This window comes from Ochotona princeps, chromosome 2 (assembly GCF_030435755.1).
Source record: "Ochotona princeps isolate mOchPri1 chromosome 2, mOchPri1.hap1, whole genome shotgun sequence".
In the NCBI taxonomy this organism is placed as follows: domain Eukaryota; kingdom Metazoa; phylum Chordata; class Mammalia; order Lagomorpha; family Ochotonidae; genus Ochotona; species Ochotona princeps.
This window is the reverse complement of record NC_080833.1, coordinates 112,655,817-112,672,610: the sequence shown is the minus strand read 5'-3', so window position 1 is coordinate 112,672,610 and position 16,794 is coordinate 112,655,817. Positions and strand designations below refer to the sequence as shown.

At 37.9% G+C, this 16,794-nt stretch overlaps 1 protein-coding gene across 1 annotated transcript; it reads right to left on the bottom strand.

Moving 5' to 3' along the window:
• Nucleotides 1-785: 785 nt before the first annotated feature.
• LOC101535778 (myeloid cell nuclear differentiation antigen) lies at nt 786-16,016 on the bottom strand. Its single transcript, XM_012928137.3, has 7 exons — nt 15,811-16,016; nt 10,820-11,104; nt 9,987-10,132; nt 9,021-9,185; nt 4,657-5,067; nt 3,161-3,349; nt 786-923 (listed from the first exon to the last, which is right to left on the bottom strand). Exons 2-7 carry the CDS (start codon nt 11,082-11,084, stop codon nt 786-788), a joined length of 1,314 nt encoding a protein of 437 aa, XP_012783591.2. The 5' UTR covers nt 11,085-11,104; nt 15,811-16,016.
• Between the last annotated feature and the right edge of the window lie 778 nt (nt 16,017-16,794).

The following is a 16,794-nucleotide window of genomic DNA, read 5'->3' as shown; positions in this document are numbered from 1 at the left end:
GAATGAAAGGCAACAGAAAATGAAATATTTTCATCTCTAACAGGAAAAATAGCTCCAGTTAGTCACTTGGGGACTGGATCAGTGTCAGCCTTATGATTTTGGCCTGTCTCCCAGAAAAGAGGAATTATGTGATCCGAGTTGAGACTCCACCCACCAGGGTTCTTAGCTTTTGATTTCCTCAGCAGGGGAGACAGAATGGCTTCCTTCTTGTACTTGCATTAGTCATCATGAAAGATTCGAGCTGAGCTTTCTCTACAATGATTTTGTTGTCACAAATATCTGTAATCCCAGTACCTATGAAACTGTGTCACATAATACAATGCAATTAATGAATAAATTAAAAAAAAAGAAAAAAGGAGCTACATTAGAACTTTTAAGATGCTGTTAAATGAAGGGTAGAGAGTGGGATGAAGGAGGTTGGACATGATCCCAATCCAAAACCCGGCGCAAAGACACATACTATGAACACGACGAATCGCCAAAGTATGTGATATGAACATTCTGTCAGTTTCTCAGGAAACATGTCAATTAAATACTGAAATAAAACAGTTGTCAGAAAGAAAGGCTTTTAAATCCATATACTGTAGTTGAACTTTTACTATATAATAAGAAACTTACATATATTTATGATACACAATGTGATGTTTTAATACATCTCTATACTGAATAACTATTCATCTCCTTAAACATTTAATGTTTCTTCTAATGTGCTTATCTCAAAAAATATTTCTCTTAATTCTATGTTCCATGAACTTTATAAATCGGTGTTATCACTGATTAACTATTTAAAAGAGAGCCTCGGTTTCCACAGTAAGATCTTCCCATAAGTGAAGTTGACTTGGGGAGTACATCATTTCCTGAAAAGCATTCTGATTTAAATTGGCGTGCACGGGTGTATTCCTGTGTTTTTTTGCTTTGAAGACCTTGAAGAAGAGATAAAAAGACACGTTGACATCACAACAATGTGAAAAGCTCAACTTTCATGCACAACTATCAGTTTTTCCCCACAGGTTACATTAATCTCTTCTCTCAAGAACTGCTCATTTTTTCTCATTCATTTTCTCTCGCAGTACCTTTTGAGTGACACATTTGTCATCATCTAGAGCCTGAAAAGAGATCATTGTTTTTTCACATCTAGTATTTGAATCCAGTATCCAGTCATTTGAAAATTACCAGACTTCTTCAAGTAAGATCAAAGGAATGATTAAAAAAAGAGAAAAATTTATTCCATGTGAAGCACTGACTGTGTAAGAAAAATGGAAATTGTCAATATAAGGTATTGTGTTTTCTATTCTATTGCTTAGGATTAGCAGGTGGATATAAAATACAAGGAATCTTTCATTAGGGCATCTGAAAAATAGAACAACTCATATAAATATGAGTGTGTGTGTATGCGTGTGTCTGAATATAGGAATATGTCAGCATTGAATCAACTGAATCAACACTTGATTCATTGGGACTTAAATTTAGCTTTGATTTGTACTATCAAGAATACCATATGGGGCTTGGCAGTGTGGCCTGGTGGCTAAGTTCCTCGCCTTGATCCCATATGGCCGCTGGTTCTAATCCCGGCAGCTCCACTTCCTCTCTATCTCTCCTCCTCTCAGTATATCTGACTTTGTAATAAAAATAAAATAAATCTTTTAAAAAAAAAAGAATACCATATGAATGTCCAATGCTGTGGCTCAGTGGATTAAGCCAGCCAGTACCTTCCTATGCCAGCATCCTGTTTAAACACCAGCTCAAGTCCCAACTCCACTTCTGATTCAGCTGCCTGTTTTAGCGTTCTTGGGCCCTTGTCATCCACCTGGGAGACACAGAGTCCCTGGCTCCTGGGTTCATCCTGGCCTAGCTCCAGCTATTGCAGCCATCTAGGGAATTAACCAGCAGGTAGAATATGTTTTTCTCTGTCTTTCCTCTGTGTAACTCTTCCTTCCAAATCAATGAAATGAAACTTAAAAACCAAAGGCAAAAGAACCTCACAGTAGACTTCTTTAGATGTGATTATGGGAGTGTTTTTGAGTTTCAAAGACATCACAATGTCATGTAGATTGTGTATTAGCTTTCTCTTGTGAGCTGGGATGTGCATTTCATTAGAGAGTATTACCATCTGATTTTAGATACAAAATTCCAAGAGATTGGGACCCTTTGATTATTTGTTTCTATCATGAGATATTTGGCTCCTTTTCCCCAAGAGATCTATTTTGATGCTATTGATATGTATTTCCCATTTGAACTTTTCCCAGCCATTCCTAAGTATACATCACTCTTTTTACATGACTCCACCGTCATTGCCTGTTTTTACTCCTTTTGCATAAGAACCTGCCTCCTGGGAAGGGCATTCTCATCTGAATCTCAATCATATCATGTACTGGTTGTGTGTGGTAGGGCATAGTACTTATTTTTCCTGAGCATCAGGATCTATATTTTTTAATGTGGATAATTATTACAGTTCCAACATTGTATCAGTTCCAAACACACATTGAGTGCTTCACAGAAGATTTCTATTATCATATCATCATTAGTTACTTCAGACAATACCTCTCAAGTCCATAACTTTAACATGTATCCCTAAACTCACAAATGTAACAGACAACATCTGCAATCTGTAGGACCAACAATTTTTTTTGTCCTAATTCTGTATCTCTAGATCACAGCAAAGCTGTATCTTGGATACTATACAGAATGTCAGCTTTCTAGAACAGAACATGTTTTTTCTTGTACTATCTGGAATATCTCCAATGCTTCTCAAATCTATTTAAATATTTTAAAATTCAGGACAACCATTTCATTAAACTTAAGCCTATGTGAGTATTTATTCATTAACATCTCTTAGAACTCATTGCTGATGGCCCAAATGATTGGGCCCTTGCCGCACATTTGGGAGACCCAAATGGCGTTTCTGGCTCCTGGCTTCTGAGTCCCAGACCTGGTTGTTCACAGTATTTGGAGAGTGAACCAGCAGATGCAAGATCAGTCTCTCCCTCATTCTCATTACATTTCAAAAAATTACAAATTAATTTGCAAAAACTAAAATTAAAAAAACCCACCGCTTAGCAATAAGTGAAATAGCATTGCTTAAATTCTCCTTGTATTTGCTCCCCAGATCCAAACATAAGATTTCACTGTTTGCAAGCTCATTTTCCTGTCTAGTTCTCACCTTAATGAAACTGTGAATTCCAGATTTCAGCTTCATAGTCTTATCCACGGTTTTCAGTTGAAAGCAGAAGAGGTGAAGTGTATCACCTTCCTCACAATTCATTTTGTAGCATTGTCCTCTTCCCACAACCTCCATCTTTCCTGTTTTATCTTCTATTTCATAAGTTGTGGTTGTCCTTCTCACTGTTTTCTGAAAAACAAAATATTCAGCTCCTGTCATGTTTGAGAATCTAAAAACAAAAGCAATCAATTGTAGGTACAGACATATATGTGACTTTGACAAGGTTTCTCCAATTCCTCATCTTCTTTTTTTTCTTATTCTAGATTTTTCTGCGCAGGAATTCTAGAATGAGAATGTCTTCGATTTTCCAGTGCTTCCTTTTCCTTCACATGACATGTTTTAACTTCTTTTAAAGGACCTGGCATCAGAGGAATTATGACAATTTGGTAGATTTCTTTGGCCCCTCTTTTTATGCAGAAGTTAACGAAAATCTGTTACTGTTATGAACTCACTCCACATATTATGGGGAATTTATTTAACAAGCAATGTTCCAGGAGTTCAATAATTCCTTTTTGACCTCTTACTGATTTATGCATCTCAAGTTACATGATATGGTAGTTCATCTTCTACCCTTATCAAATTTATAGCAACATTTAGAAACATGATCTCTTGAAAAGGTAAAGGTAAAGGTTATAAAATGAAGGTGCTACACTGAAATAAAGATATATAGTTATGAAGCAGTAAGTTATATAATTGAATGAATTCATGAAAGTTTGTGAAGTTTTGCATTGATTGAATATATCATATAAATAGCATGATTTGGGGCAGTGAGATGTTAACCAAAATTTCTGCTTTTCTATACTTGTTTTTGGTAAATGAGCAGGTTACAAAAATGCTAATTATTGTGACATAAAAAAATTCTTAGTTGTTCTATAAATTCTTCTTAAACCAAAAATTAAAGGAATAAGCAGACGGTGTAATGGTTAGATCATTTGCCTAACTATTGAATATGTGTTTGTATTCAAAAGCATGTCATTCGATCTGTTTATTATTATGAGTACATATCATAAACAGAATTCTGCATTAGTGAAATCAATTCTTCAAGATAAAAAGAAAATGATGATTTATACAGTTGCAGTGGTGCTTGGGAAACATGGTAATTAGCAGAAGCATACTGTAGGCAGATAATAATCTTTGCTGGAATTAGATTTCTTAGTCAATATGTTTTACATAACTTACACAAAGGGTGCCTGGGGAAGCAGAATACAACAGACTACCTAATCCTATTTCTTATTGTGTGGGAAAATTTAACTATGTTTTTATGCATAAGACAATATCTTGAGTTTTAATATTCGGTCAAAATGCAAATCAGTTCTAATACGCAGTACAAAGCTTGGCAGACACAGCAAAAACCAGACCAAACTAAGCCAACAACAACAACAACAACAAAACGCAAACCAAACCCTCCCACCACCCCCGCCCCCAAATTGTGTTACCTTGTGCAGCTTGAAGGACCCATACACTATCGTTCCTGTTTTTTGTCTTTGGAGTTGTGCAATTGTGGGGCTTGTAGTTGCTCTACGCTTAATGTCGTTGGGGATCTCTATCTTTTGATCGGGACCAGCTTTAGACACAGATGATGTCTCATTTATCTCCAGGATTCCTTTTTCTTTGAAGTAATTGGAGATAATAATGACGTTATCTTTTGTGAACAGCTCTTTCAGGCTGGTGTCAAGCACCTTCACTTGGAAAAGCTCAGTCTTCGTAGCCACTGTTGCATGAAACATTTTGCCTTTTTCTTCTTCTGAAATCTCATATTCAAATGTACCTGTTGCTTTCAGGACCATCACTATTTTGGGGTCCTTTGGTTGCTCCCTTTGTCTGGCAGCCAACTGATGGCGGCTTTTCTGTGTCAAACAGACAGAAGAAAATAAACTTAACGCTTTTGTGCAGAGACTACAAAGTCATTTTCCTATGTCTCAAAACTCAATGATAACTCCTGGAGAAACTTAGAGCAAGAGAGATTACTCAACAGGGAAGAAAACCCCAGGATGAGCATAATTTTTAGCTAGAAAAAGTATAGGACAGCAGATAACAGTCAGAATTTGCAATACTGTCACTGAATAAGCTCTTTGAAATAAGAGATGATTCTCTGCATGCATAGTGTAGGATGGTGGGTGATGCTCATTTTAATGAGGTACTTAAGTGAAAGGTCACAACATAAAAATACATATATTGCAACCCACTTAACAATACCACAAATCGCAAATGGCAAAGGTTTTTGGTTACCAGTGGACTATCAGGACCATTTTGAGAGATCCTTTTTCCCGATAAATAGTGGTGTGATTTAAGTGATCAGAATGACATGGACTGTTTCAAACCCTGCCATTTAAAAGAGACTCAGGTACAGACACTGGGGTTAAAGCCACATTCATAAACATGAATAGGGACTTTTAAATCAGGAACAGACTTATACACCTCAATCTTCCTTTCTCCACAATATTCTGGCTCATTGATTTAGAGCAGAGTACTTCAATGGAAGAAGTATGCTGACCCTGAAAGAGAAGTGTGAGGCCAAGGTAGATTATAAGCTTTGCATATATAAGCATTTGGAGAAGTACTCGTTGTCTCACTGTGGTCTGAACTGTATTTCTACCCAAAATAATCTCCAGTGGCTGAAGGACTTCACTTGGATCGGTTGAAAGTTTCATCAATGTAAACAATTATCATCACACAAGAAAAACTTTGGAAAAGGAATATAGTCAATTATATGGATGCATATCTAAGAAAGACATTAATAATTATGAGGTTCAAATTGACAAGAAACCTGCAGATTATTCATAGAAGAAATGACACAGCTATTCTGAAGGACACAAAAGGAGTCCCAAAGGACACAAAGCCAGGTATATTCAGTAGGTCGTTTAGAATGGGATTCCAGCATGACAATCAACATAGAATTATTTATTAAGAAATTATTTTTTTTTTAAGATTTATTCATTTTTATTACAGCCAGATATACAGAGAGGAGGAAAGACAGAGAGGAAGATCTTCCGTCCGATGATTCACTCCCCAGGTGAGCCGCACGGGCCGGTGCGTGCCAATCCAAAGCTGGGAACCTGGAACCTCTTCCGGGTCTCCCACGAGGGTGCAGGGTCCCAATGCATTGGGCCATCCTCAACTGCTTTCCCAGGCCACAAGCAGAGAGCTGGATGGGAAGTGGAGCTGCCAGGACTAGAACCGGCGCCCATATGGGATCCCGGGGCTTTCAAGGTGAGAACTTTAGCCGCTAGGCCACGCCGCCGGGCCCAAGAAATTATTTTATATTGATGCAATTCAGCATCATATACTTATTAAATGATCACTTATACGTTATAATTTTTGAAGTTGATTATGATATGCTAGATAAAAAAGATAACAAATTGTGATAATTGTGGAAGATCATATTGATAAAACTTAGTAAGTGATCATGAACATAATTATTTGGAATGACACAATTTGATAATATTTGATTAGTACATATCCTGATAATGAAGTAAATTATTTGTAAGGTTTTATTTTAAAAGCAGATAGAAACATAAAGTCAGAGATGGAGAGAGGCATCTTTCATTGCGTTGTTCACTTCCCAAATGCTTGCAAGAGCAAAAGGTGAGCCAGATCAAAACCTGGTCAGGAACTCAGTCTGGGTCTCTCCGGTGAGTGCAGGGAGCCCAGAACCACCGCCACCATCTGGTTTATTCTCATGCATTAGTAGACTATGACTCTGCATTATTTTCCGTAGTACAGATGCCAGGGAGGAAAAGACTTCATTCTCAGAAATAAGAAGTGTTGACTTTTCCATGTGTTATCAGACAGACTTTTGTGTCACATATAACAATAAAGTGCCAGATCTACTCTGAAGGCAACACAAACCAAGAATGAACCTGAAGGTGGAAGCTCCAGCCCAAGACCTATCATGTAAAGCTACCTTTGTGTAGCTTTACATGATTTTTCACTCGATTTTTATAACTTCTACACAAGTTTTCCTAAATCCCTCAACTCTCCCTTTTAATCTTCTACTTTATCTGTTGCTGATTTTATAGATGGCTTTTTATTTTTGTGAAGTTGTATTTTAGTGCTTTAAGATATTATTGACAAGAGGGCCTGGTCTGCATGGTTTCACATGACAAACAGGACAGCCATAATCTTACAATGCCCAGTCAAGTGGGGACACACATTCAATAGTTTATAGTTGTCAGAGCTGTAGGAGGACAACTGATAAGATCTGTAAGAAAACAGTTGGTTAAGAAAGGGTGTTGGGAATCCTTGCCTGTGTGGAGCCAGAGCTAGTTGTGATTCTGCCGAAAAGGCCCCGGGAGCAGCTACTATGGAAACGAACCGGCATGAAATTCCTTCATCCTCAGATAGTAGATTATCCTTTGATAGTACATTAGATAGATGAGATAGTAGATTAGATAGTATATAGTAGATGAAAGAGAGGTGCTTCCTCCTCTAATCAGGGGAACAGGAATGAAAAGACTGAGGAAAGGAACCTGCAAGATGAACAAATTGTTCTGTTACTGTTGAAAAGTAAGTTCCTCAAACACCTCTCCCTGATGCCTACATGATCACCTGCCTTTAAAAAGTCTGATGCTATGGGCTTGGCAGCGTGGCCTAGTGGCTAAGGTCCTCGCCTTGATCCCATATGGCCGCTGGTTCTAATCCCGGCAGCTCCACTTCCTCTCTATCTCTCCTCCTCTCAGTATATCTGACTTTGTTAAAAAAAAAAAAAAAAAGTCTGATGCTGTCAATAGATTTTGGCTACTGACCATCAATTAGTAGTCCACATGTATTCTTACCAACTCCATGCACCAAGTCCATTGTTGCTAGACAGTGAATACATAACTGATAGGAAAAAATTAACTCCCATTAAGACTGAACAATACAGTTTTACCTCATTTGCAGGGGTTTCAAGAATGGATTGGATACTGATATTGGAATCCACAGGGAGGGTAGCTTTGTCCAGGTAAGAGTTATCCAGTGGAGTTTATCAGTCAGCTTTTTGAAGCTTTAGCTAATATATCTGAAAGACTGCTTGGTAAGGCAGAGGGCTTCTTTTGATGTAAAGGTTAAAGTCTCATAATCCAGTGAGTATACTAGGGAGTGGAAGCCATACACAGGAAGTGAGCCAGAGCGCACACACACACACACGCAGAGAGAGAGAGAGAGAGAGAGAGAGAGAAGAAGCATGCTGCTGTGTACAACCATCCCTCTCACTTGAACTGCCCTTTCAGAGCAAGCCTCCAGTGACCTAAAGATCTTCAACCGGGCCCACCTCTCAAAACATCACAATGAGAAGAATTGCTCATCTTTAAAACATCGACCATTGGCATTAACGCAAACTCTTAGCACAGGAGTTTGAGTTCCAGTATTTTCTTGAATTGGGAGAGCCAAATTCTGCTCAAGTCATAACACAGAGCAGATATGATGTAGAAATTTAGGACAAAAGGAGTATGGTGAGTGTTGCAGAAATTTTAATGTGTTTGTGAGGAACAGGTAGAGATGTGAAAACTGGGAAGAGGTGGTGATGTGCTCAGTGTTGCATCTGTACTATTCTGGGCACTACACCTCTCCCTTTCCCCTGCCACCCTGGAGCAGCATGGGACAGGAAACTTTGAAGAGTCAGAGATGATATGAAATTCATCAAGCATTTCTGTGGAAGCAAAATATAATGTTGTAAATTTTCAACATGCACATTTGATTCACTACTTAAATACTGTTATTTTTAAGTAGAGGATGGATGGATGGGGTGAGAATTGGAAGAAAGAATTCTCACATTTGAGGTTGAGAAGGATGAAGGAAAGGGAGAAGAGAAAGACATTACCTTAGTGGAAGGAGTATTTGGTGTTGATGATGAGATCTGTGGAGGTGGGACATGGTCCGTGTCTGTGGATGTGCTGGGTTCTGCAAGACTGGGAGGGCAAGCCTGCCCCTCAGGGACCTGCTTTCTTTTGGTTCCAGGATTTTGTCTGATTGTTTCAAGTATTTTCTGAAAATGGTTTAATTTTCTTGTTAGTAGTTTTCAGTACTAAATGAATTGAAAGAACATTTTCATTATTAGGTGTTAGGTAGTAGATTTATTCTATCTAAAATGTTTTCTTAAATATAGAGTGCTGTTCATTCCTTCACAGTGGCTTCATAACAAAGGTTAAATTTGGACATATATTTCCACTAACTTCCTCTTTCAAAGCTTGTGACTGTCTTTAACTGTCTCGGAATTAGGAAAATTATGCTTGGGAGTGGCCTGGTGGTGCAACAGGCTAATCATCTTCTCTGTGGCATCAGCTTCCTGTATGGGCTCCAGTTCCTATAGTGGCTGTTCCACTTCCAAACCGAATCCCTGCTTATGCCTTAGAAAAGCAACAGAAGATGGCTCAAGTCCTTGAGCCCCTGCACCCATGTGGGAGACTAAGAAGAAGGTCTTGACTCCCAGCTTTGTATCAGTACAGGTTTGACAAACTGCTACCTTTTGCAGAGTGAGCCCATTGGATGGAAGGTCTTCTCTCTTTTTCTCTCCTTTCAAATAAAAATAAATAAATCTTTTTTTTTTTAAAGAAAGTGCATTTTTCTTAACATAGGCAAGGTGGTTTCCTGTTGCATACCTCCCTAGCAGAGATGACGCTATCATATTTATGTAATACATATTTTCACGATATGGCTTAAGTCCTTAGCTTAATGCCTTGTATAAAGATGATTGATTATTATGCAGCTTGATAAATCTGAGACTATGGGACAGCCATGTCAGTGTTTTCTGTGAGACTGTTAGCCTGCTTCTCATCACGAGGCTTACCTTAGCTGCTGCAGTCTTCTTCACTCCTTGAGTGCTGGTAATAGTTCCTGTGGCTGGTGCAGATGCAGCATCATCCATTCCACATGGATTCTTTTTTTTCAATGGTGGTGTTTCTTTTGCTGATGTGCATTTATATTTCTTCACAACTAATCACATATACAAAAAAAACACACACACAAAAACTCAGAGCAGGTGGTCTAGGGCAGTGTGGGTAGCTCCTATACTATTTCGTCCCATCTCCAGGTGATGAATCTAGCTATGCTTGTGTCTACCTTTATTGTACTGACTCAACCAGCAAAAGGTGGTCCATGGTATCAAGATGGTCAGAAGCACTGTTTCTTGTGTTTTGATTCTTGGCTCCTGTGCTATGCAATGAGCACATGTTCCCATCTTCCAATCTTCATGCACTTCAACACTTCCTCAGTCCTGTTTTCCTGTCATCTCCTATGACACCTCTTAGATTTTTGTTGATTCTGACTAGTCATATTTTCCAAACAATCTACGCAAATTACATAAACCAGTAAAAGAAAATGAAAGTATCTTCAAAGAGCTATTGGAAAATCCATAATGAAAAACATTCATGGATTTTATGATTTTTGTTGCCCCAAATAAGCTTATTTTAATTCTATTTCTTAATGCACATTTGGAATTAGAAAAATACAGTGAGTTGTCAACTTGTTGACATCTGAAGCACCAAAAAAGCCATGGCCACTGAGTCATGAATTGGGAAAGATATTTATCAAGCCTGATCAAGGTGGGTTTCAGTTAAAGTTACAGAGGGGCAGAGAGGGTGGCAGGATAATAGCAAGGTACTGTTCCCTCCCCCTCCTTACTTTTTAACTTCTCTGTTTGCAGCTCTTTAGCAAGATCTTTAAGTTCTTCTGTATCCTTGAATATTTCTATTAGTTTGCTCAATCCAGCATCAACAGGGAACATGTCTGCCATTAAGTCGGCAATCTTAATTCTGTCACACTTGTCTTGCATGTCCTTATTAATTTTTAAATCTGGTGCCAGTATGAACATAATTGTGTGAAGCTGCTCGGTTCTGAGGCGATTTAATCCTTTCAGCAGAACAACTTGCCTGTATTTACTTTCCATCTTTTAAAATATAGGTAAACCTACAAGAGAAAAATAAACCATGGTGTCATATGTATCCAGAGAATTTCAAGAATGAGACTGCTTTTTCTGAGTGACCCAGGCCAGAGTTGGTCACAGGCTATGTGCCTAACAAGCAGGGACTTAATTTTTTATTAATTACATTGCATTATGTGACACAGTTTTATAGGTACTGGGATTTCCCCCACCCCTCCCCGTGCCCTCCCCCCATGGTGGATTCCTCCACCTTGTTGCATTACCACAGTTCAAGTTCACATGAGATTCTTTCATTGCAAGCATATACCAAGCATAGAGTCCAGCATCTTCTTGTCCAGACAAGTTCAACGGATTCTTGGGGAGACCATCTCTGGTCTGAAGGTAGAGCCGGCAGAGTATCATCCCGATCAATTAAAAGCCCCAACATTACATCAGCAACAATTTATAATGTTATGGAAATAATTGACATAGTATTGAGTAACCAATATGTTAAAAAACTGCAAGTTCTTAAACACATCCTGTGACTTCTTCATTGACATTTCGATTTTAGTTTATATACAACCGGGTACTATACACCTTAAAATGGCTATAGATTACTATTCAGCTGTCTCTTGCCTATTTTCATTATAGTATTTAGCATTTTATAGCGTTGAAGCATAATTTTGCTAAACCTGGCTTTTTTTCGGGTAGTCTAGACTGGCTTATAACTCTAACAAGACGTTTGTCAACAGTTTAGGTGCAGAACAGTCTTAGGAGGGGTGTGCCGAGAAATCTTCAATACCCTAGTGAGGAGTAACTAATCTTTGTGTCACACCTGGTAAGGTATAAGTGAATCCACGCTGACTGTTTCCTGTCTGATTCTAAGCTTTCCTTGTTGTTCTCTATCTATTCTAGAGTTTTTGTTTGTTTGTTTTGAGGGGTTTCCGGAGCGATCCTGATGGTCATTGCCAGAGAGGGTGGGGGTCCAAAGTTGGAACCAAGCCAGGACCAGAGAAAGCTCCCCTCCCTAATTCCTTGTGAGAGTCACAGCATTTATTGGCTAGCATATTGTGGTATGTATTTTCCTCCTTCTAAACTCAATTTTTTTCTTCTTCAGTTGTTTTCAGAATGCTGGCTATATCTACAAGCTACATTTGTACCCTCCTTGACGCAACTAAAGTTTTTCACTGTCTTTGGAAAATATTTTGCTATTTTGCCTGACATAGAATGCCATAGGTTTCTCAAAGGCTTTGCCAACTTAACAAATTTTGAAACTGGGCTTTTATATCTACCCAAAATGACAGTTAAAAGATGATGGTCTGTTGATCATTCTCTGATACTGGCTCACACAATTGAAATCAAGAGCAGTAACATTAAAACAGCTACCCACTAATCTTGTATAAAAAAAAATACCCAACCAAAAGAAAAGAAAAGAAAAGAAAAGAAAAGAAATAATAAAGAAACCTAGTTGAAAAATAAAATTCATTATGATGGTAATATGGGTTGGGTATATGATGTCCCCCAGGGGCTGGCATGGTGGCAGTAAGCAGGCTAATCTTCCACCCTGGCATTCCATAAGGGCACTAGTTCCAGTCTTGACTGCTCCACTTCTGATCCAGCTGTCTGCTTGTTGGCCTGGCAAAGCAGCAGAAGATGGTCTAAGTCCTTGTGATGCTGTGCCCTCCTGGCAGAAACTCCTGGCTTTGGATCAGCTCAGTTCTGGCCATTGTGCCCATTTGGGAAATGGAAGACCTTCTGTATCTCTCCTTCTTTCAGCATAAAATATGCCATTCAAATGAAAATGAATATAAATATTAAAATAAAAATGTCCCCCAATGTTCATTGTATTGAAGGTTTACCAAAACAGAGTGGGCTTTCGGTAGGTATAGAGTTTTCAGGAGTTAGGGCCTCGTGAGAAGTCCTTAAATCATTGAAGCTATACATTGAGAAGGCAACCCTTATTCACGTCTCAAATACCTACAACAACCCGAGGTAAGCCAGGCCAAAATCAGGAGCTGGGAACATGTTGGTGGCACTGAAACTCAAGCTTCCATTTGCTGCCAGGGTGTGCCTCAGTAGAAAGCTAGAACTAGGGGCAGAACTGAAACTGAAACCCAGGCACTCTTGGGTGTTCCAGCAACAACTCAAGTTATAGACCAAAGACCTATTGCAATTGGCTGTCTTCTATGTAAGAAACAAAGCCCTGAACAAGCAGGAATAAATTAGGAAATGGGTAGACAAGGTCAGGCGAATATAGTGAGGAAAGATGATATTAGGTTTTATTAAGTTATATGTGCTTGAGGGGAAGCTACAGATAAAATTTAAAATATTGGCAAAGGAGATACAGAAGGGAACACAGAATAAGTGCTCCAATTTGAACAAACATAGCAAGACTTAAAATTTAAGTTATATCAATGGATTTAATTGACATTTATCGGTAAACCCATTAAGAAATAGCTTTTCCAATCATCATCAGAGTGGAACTTTCACTATTTCATAATACTATGATTACCTTCAGAAACATGCAACAACTCTAATTATTATCACTTCATACAACTACATCTCATATTTTGTTAATGTAAACAATAACAGGCAGCATGCTTCTTTCTCTCGTTGGTCTATTTTAGGGTGTTCAAAACAAAATTGAAAAGGTAAGTCCATTTGGGAGTAAAGTTTTTGAGACTTAGCAAAATTTTTCATAATGTACACTTTCTAAGAATGTTTTTAGGTGGCTGGCTTGCAGAATTCCAATTTTTGGCCACAAAGTAAGCTCTGTCTGAACTCTGCTTTCTATGGATTCTTAGAATTTATATATATGTAATGTTAATGTTAAATATAGGAAAAAACTGATAAAACTTTTGATTCTATTTTAATATTCTAGCATTTGGTAGTCATGTTTTAGAAACCTGACATAATCTCATAATAAATGCAGTTTTATGGCCTGATTGTTTTTTTTAATTTTATTTTATTATTTTTTAAAATTCATTGATTACATTGTATTATGTGATACAGTTTCGTTGGAACTGGGAATCACCCCACCCCTCCCCCTGCCCTCCCCCCATGTGGAATATTCCACCTTGTTGCATATCCACTGATCAAGTACAGTTGAGATTCCCTCTTTGCAAGCATAGACTAAACATAGAGTCCAACATCTTATAGTCCAATCTAGTTCCTCAGTTTCCTCACTTACTTTTTTTTAGTGACACTTTGAATTTTTAGAAAATTATTACCATTGTAGAGAAAGAAAAGATTTCATGCATTTCACAGACACCGTTCTAAGAAGATACTGTACTCTCCTACCCATCCCTGCTTTAATCTCCCATCCTTTATTACCTTCTTATTTTTTCTTTCAAATTTTTTTGCAATAACAAAGTTTTTATTTTTTTTAAAAGATTTATTTATGTTTATTGGAAGTCAGATTACAGAGAGAAGGAGTGACAGAGAGGAAGATCTGTCTTTTGATTCACTCCCCAAGTGGCCACAATGGCTGGGGCTGAGCTGATCCGAAGCCAGGAGCCAGGAGTTTCCTCCAGGTTTCCAACATGGGTGCAGTGACCCAACACCCTGGGCCATCCTCTGTTGTTTTCCTAGGCCACAAGCAGAAAGCGGGATGGGAAGTGGGGCTGCCAGGATTAGAGCCGGTGCCCATATGGGTTCCTGGTGCATGCAGGGTGAGGGCTTAAGCCAGTAGGCTACTGTGACAGGCACTTAATTTGCTTTATAATCACAGGCTTAATGTAAAAAAGTCAAAAGTACAAAGACTACTATTCCACAGAAATATAAACAAGGGATATAAAAATTAGTCAAATCTGAAGATGTAAAATTCATTCTTATGCTTTATTACTGTCTTATATTAACTACTGCAGAGAGGAGAGAACATTTAACATTTGTCTTTTGGGGATTGCCTGTCTTTTGCAACGAAATAGATACCACTGGAGACCATTATGTTTAGTGAAATGTTATGATAGTTTCTTAATCTCATTATGTTGTCTGAAATTTTATCTCATCTCAATAAATGAAAATCAGTAAAAATATGTAAAAATCTGAAAATTAGCAACATGGCAAACATATTCAACTAGCATAAACATGAAGTTCATAAAATACTTACAGACATTTTAAAGTTACATGTAAATTAAAAAAAATTTTATGGCACAGTCATAAAGCATTTTATAATTTCCTACAAATTCTCACCCTGCCTCTGTTTTGAACAAAGCAGGAGGAACCAAAAAGATGGCTGCCTTTTATACAAAATGGAGTACAAAATGAAACTCAAGTGGAAGTTAGACACAAGTACAAATATGTGAAGACATATCTGGATAACTATGTGAAATATATGCCTTTTACCAAGTATGTGTGCATGCTGCAATATTAAGATGATCTTATTTAATATAGCTTTATATTCAGATTGTCTTTTTGTTTCAACATCAGAGTCACCAAGTTTACGTTGTGAAAGCTAAAGTTTTCTAGATGTCAACTTCTGTCAACACATGCTCAGAACATTTATTTTAAAATAACGGGATAACAGAAACACATTTTCCCTTGTTCAGGTCTCAGCTGTGATGGAACAAAAGATGTCTCTTGTTTCCTTAATCAGTGAACAATTAACACCAAACAGTTTTCAGTTTTCTGAATACAGTGGATTCCTCCTTATTCCTCCCACTTAGCCCATCTAAAGTAATCAATGCTGATTTCGCTTTCTCATCTAGATTTCAAGAAATAAACCAAATCTTCCTTGCAGAATGTGCTGACTTACCTCACGGGTGGCTTCCTCAACAGCGGTCCAGGAGTGAGATCTTCAGAAATGCAGGAAACAAATGCCTATTTTGAGAAGGAAGATAAATCAGTAAAGCTCTCAGAAACAGAACTGCAAATGAAGGTTCTACAGCCTGGAGATGGAATGGAAAGGAAGACAGCACTCTGTATAGTGCTTGCTAACTTGGCTGGTGTGGGGAGAGACTACCAGGCAGAGGAGTTACACAATCAGTGGAAACTCCTCCCATCAGAGTCCTTTCCAACACATCTTTTGGTTTTCTAATACCAGAGTAATGGATCAGTTTTTTTTGTCTAAATATCTTACTCTTGCCGAAAAAATTAAGCTGTATTTCCTGATGTTTAAAAAAATAAATACATTTGAGAAAGTACCAACTTTAGAATTTTATTATCTTGCATGCTGAGTTGTGAATCATTGAAAGGAAATGAGTGACTCACCCACTGCTCTCTCTTTCTTCATAGCTTTGCTATTTATATATGCAATTTCCCTATTTGCTTGTAATCTTTTGTCTAGTTTTGTAAGATAGAAATTAATATTATTTCTTTTGATGATTTTTGTTTTACTTATGCACAAGTAACCTGTTTTGTACCCCCTTTTCTGGAAGCACCACTTTTTGCTCTGTTAAGTTGTATTTGATGCGTTTTGTTTTTTCTAGTATTTGTTGCCAAGCATTCTTTCGTTTAAATGTGCTACAGTATGGAAGTTTAGTATGAGTGCATGCCAGAACATCGCTCTGTGATAGGATGTACTCTCCAAGACAAGGATTTTTTTCCTCATGTCTATTTATCAAAGTCTTTGAACATCCTCTCTTCTGAACTTTTTGTTATTATCATTTTATGATACAGTTCCATAAGCCCTAGGATCTCCCTTATGCCCTGCATAATTCCCTCCCCCTCTCTGAGTTCCTCTATATCAATACTGCGGTATAGTTCTTCATATACAGTCATATATCCATCATTGTGGGCA

Coding starts and splice junctions, on each gene's coding strand:
- LOC101535778 (XM_012928137.3), bottom strand. CDS start 11,084: ATGGAAAGTAAATACAGGCAAGTTGTTCTGCTGAAAGGATTAAATCGC. Junction 10,133..10,819: donor GCAAACAGAGAAGTTAAAAA/GTAAGGAGGGGG, acceptor ATATGTGATTAG/TTGTGAAGAAATATAAATGC. Junction 5,068..9,020: donor CAAATACTCCTTCCACTAAG/GTAATGTCTTTC, acceptor TGTTTGACACAG/AAAAGCCGCCATCAGTTGGC.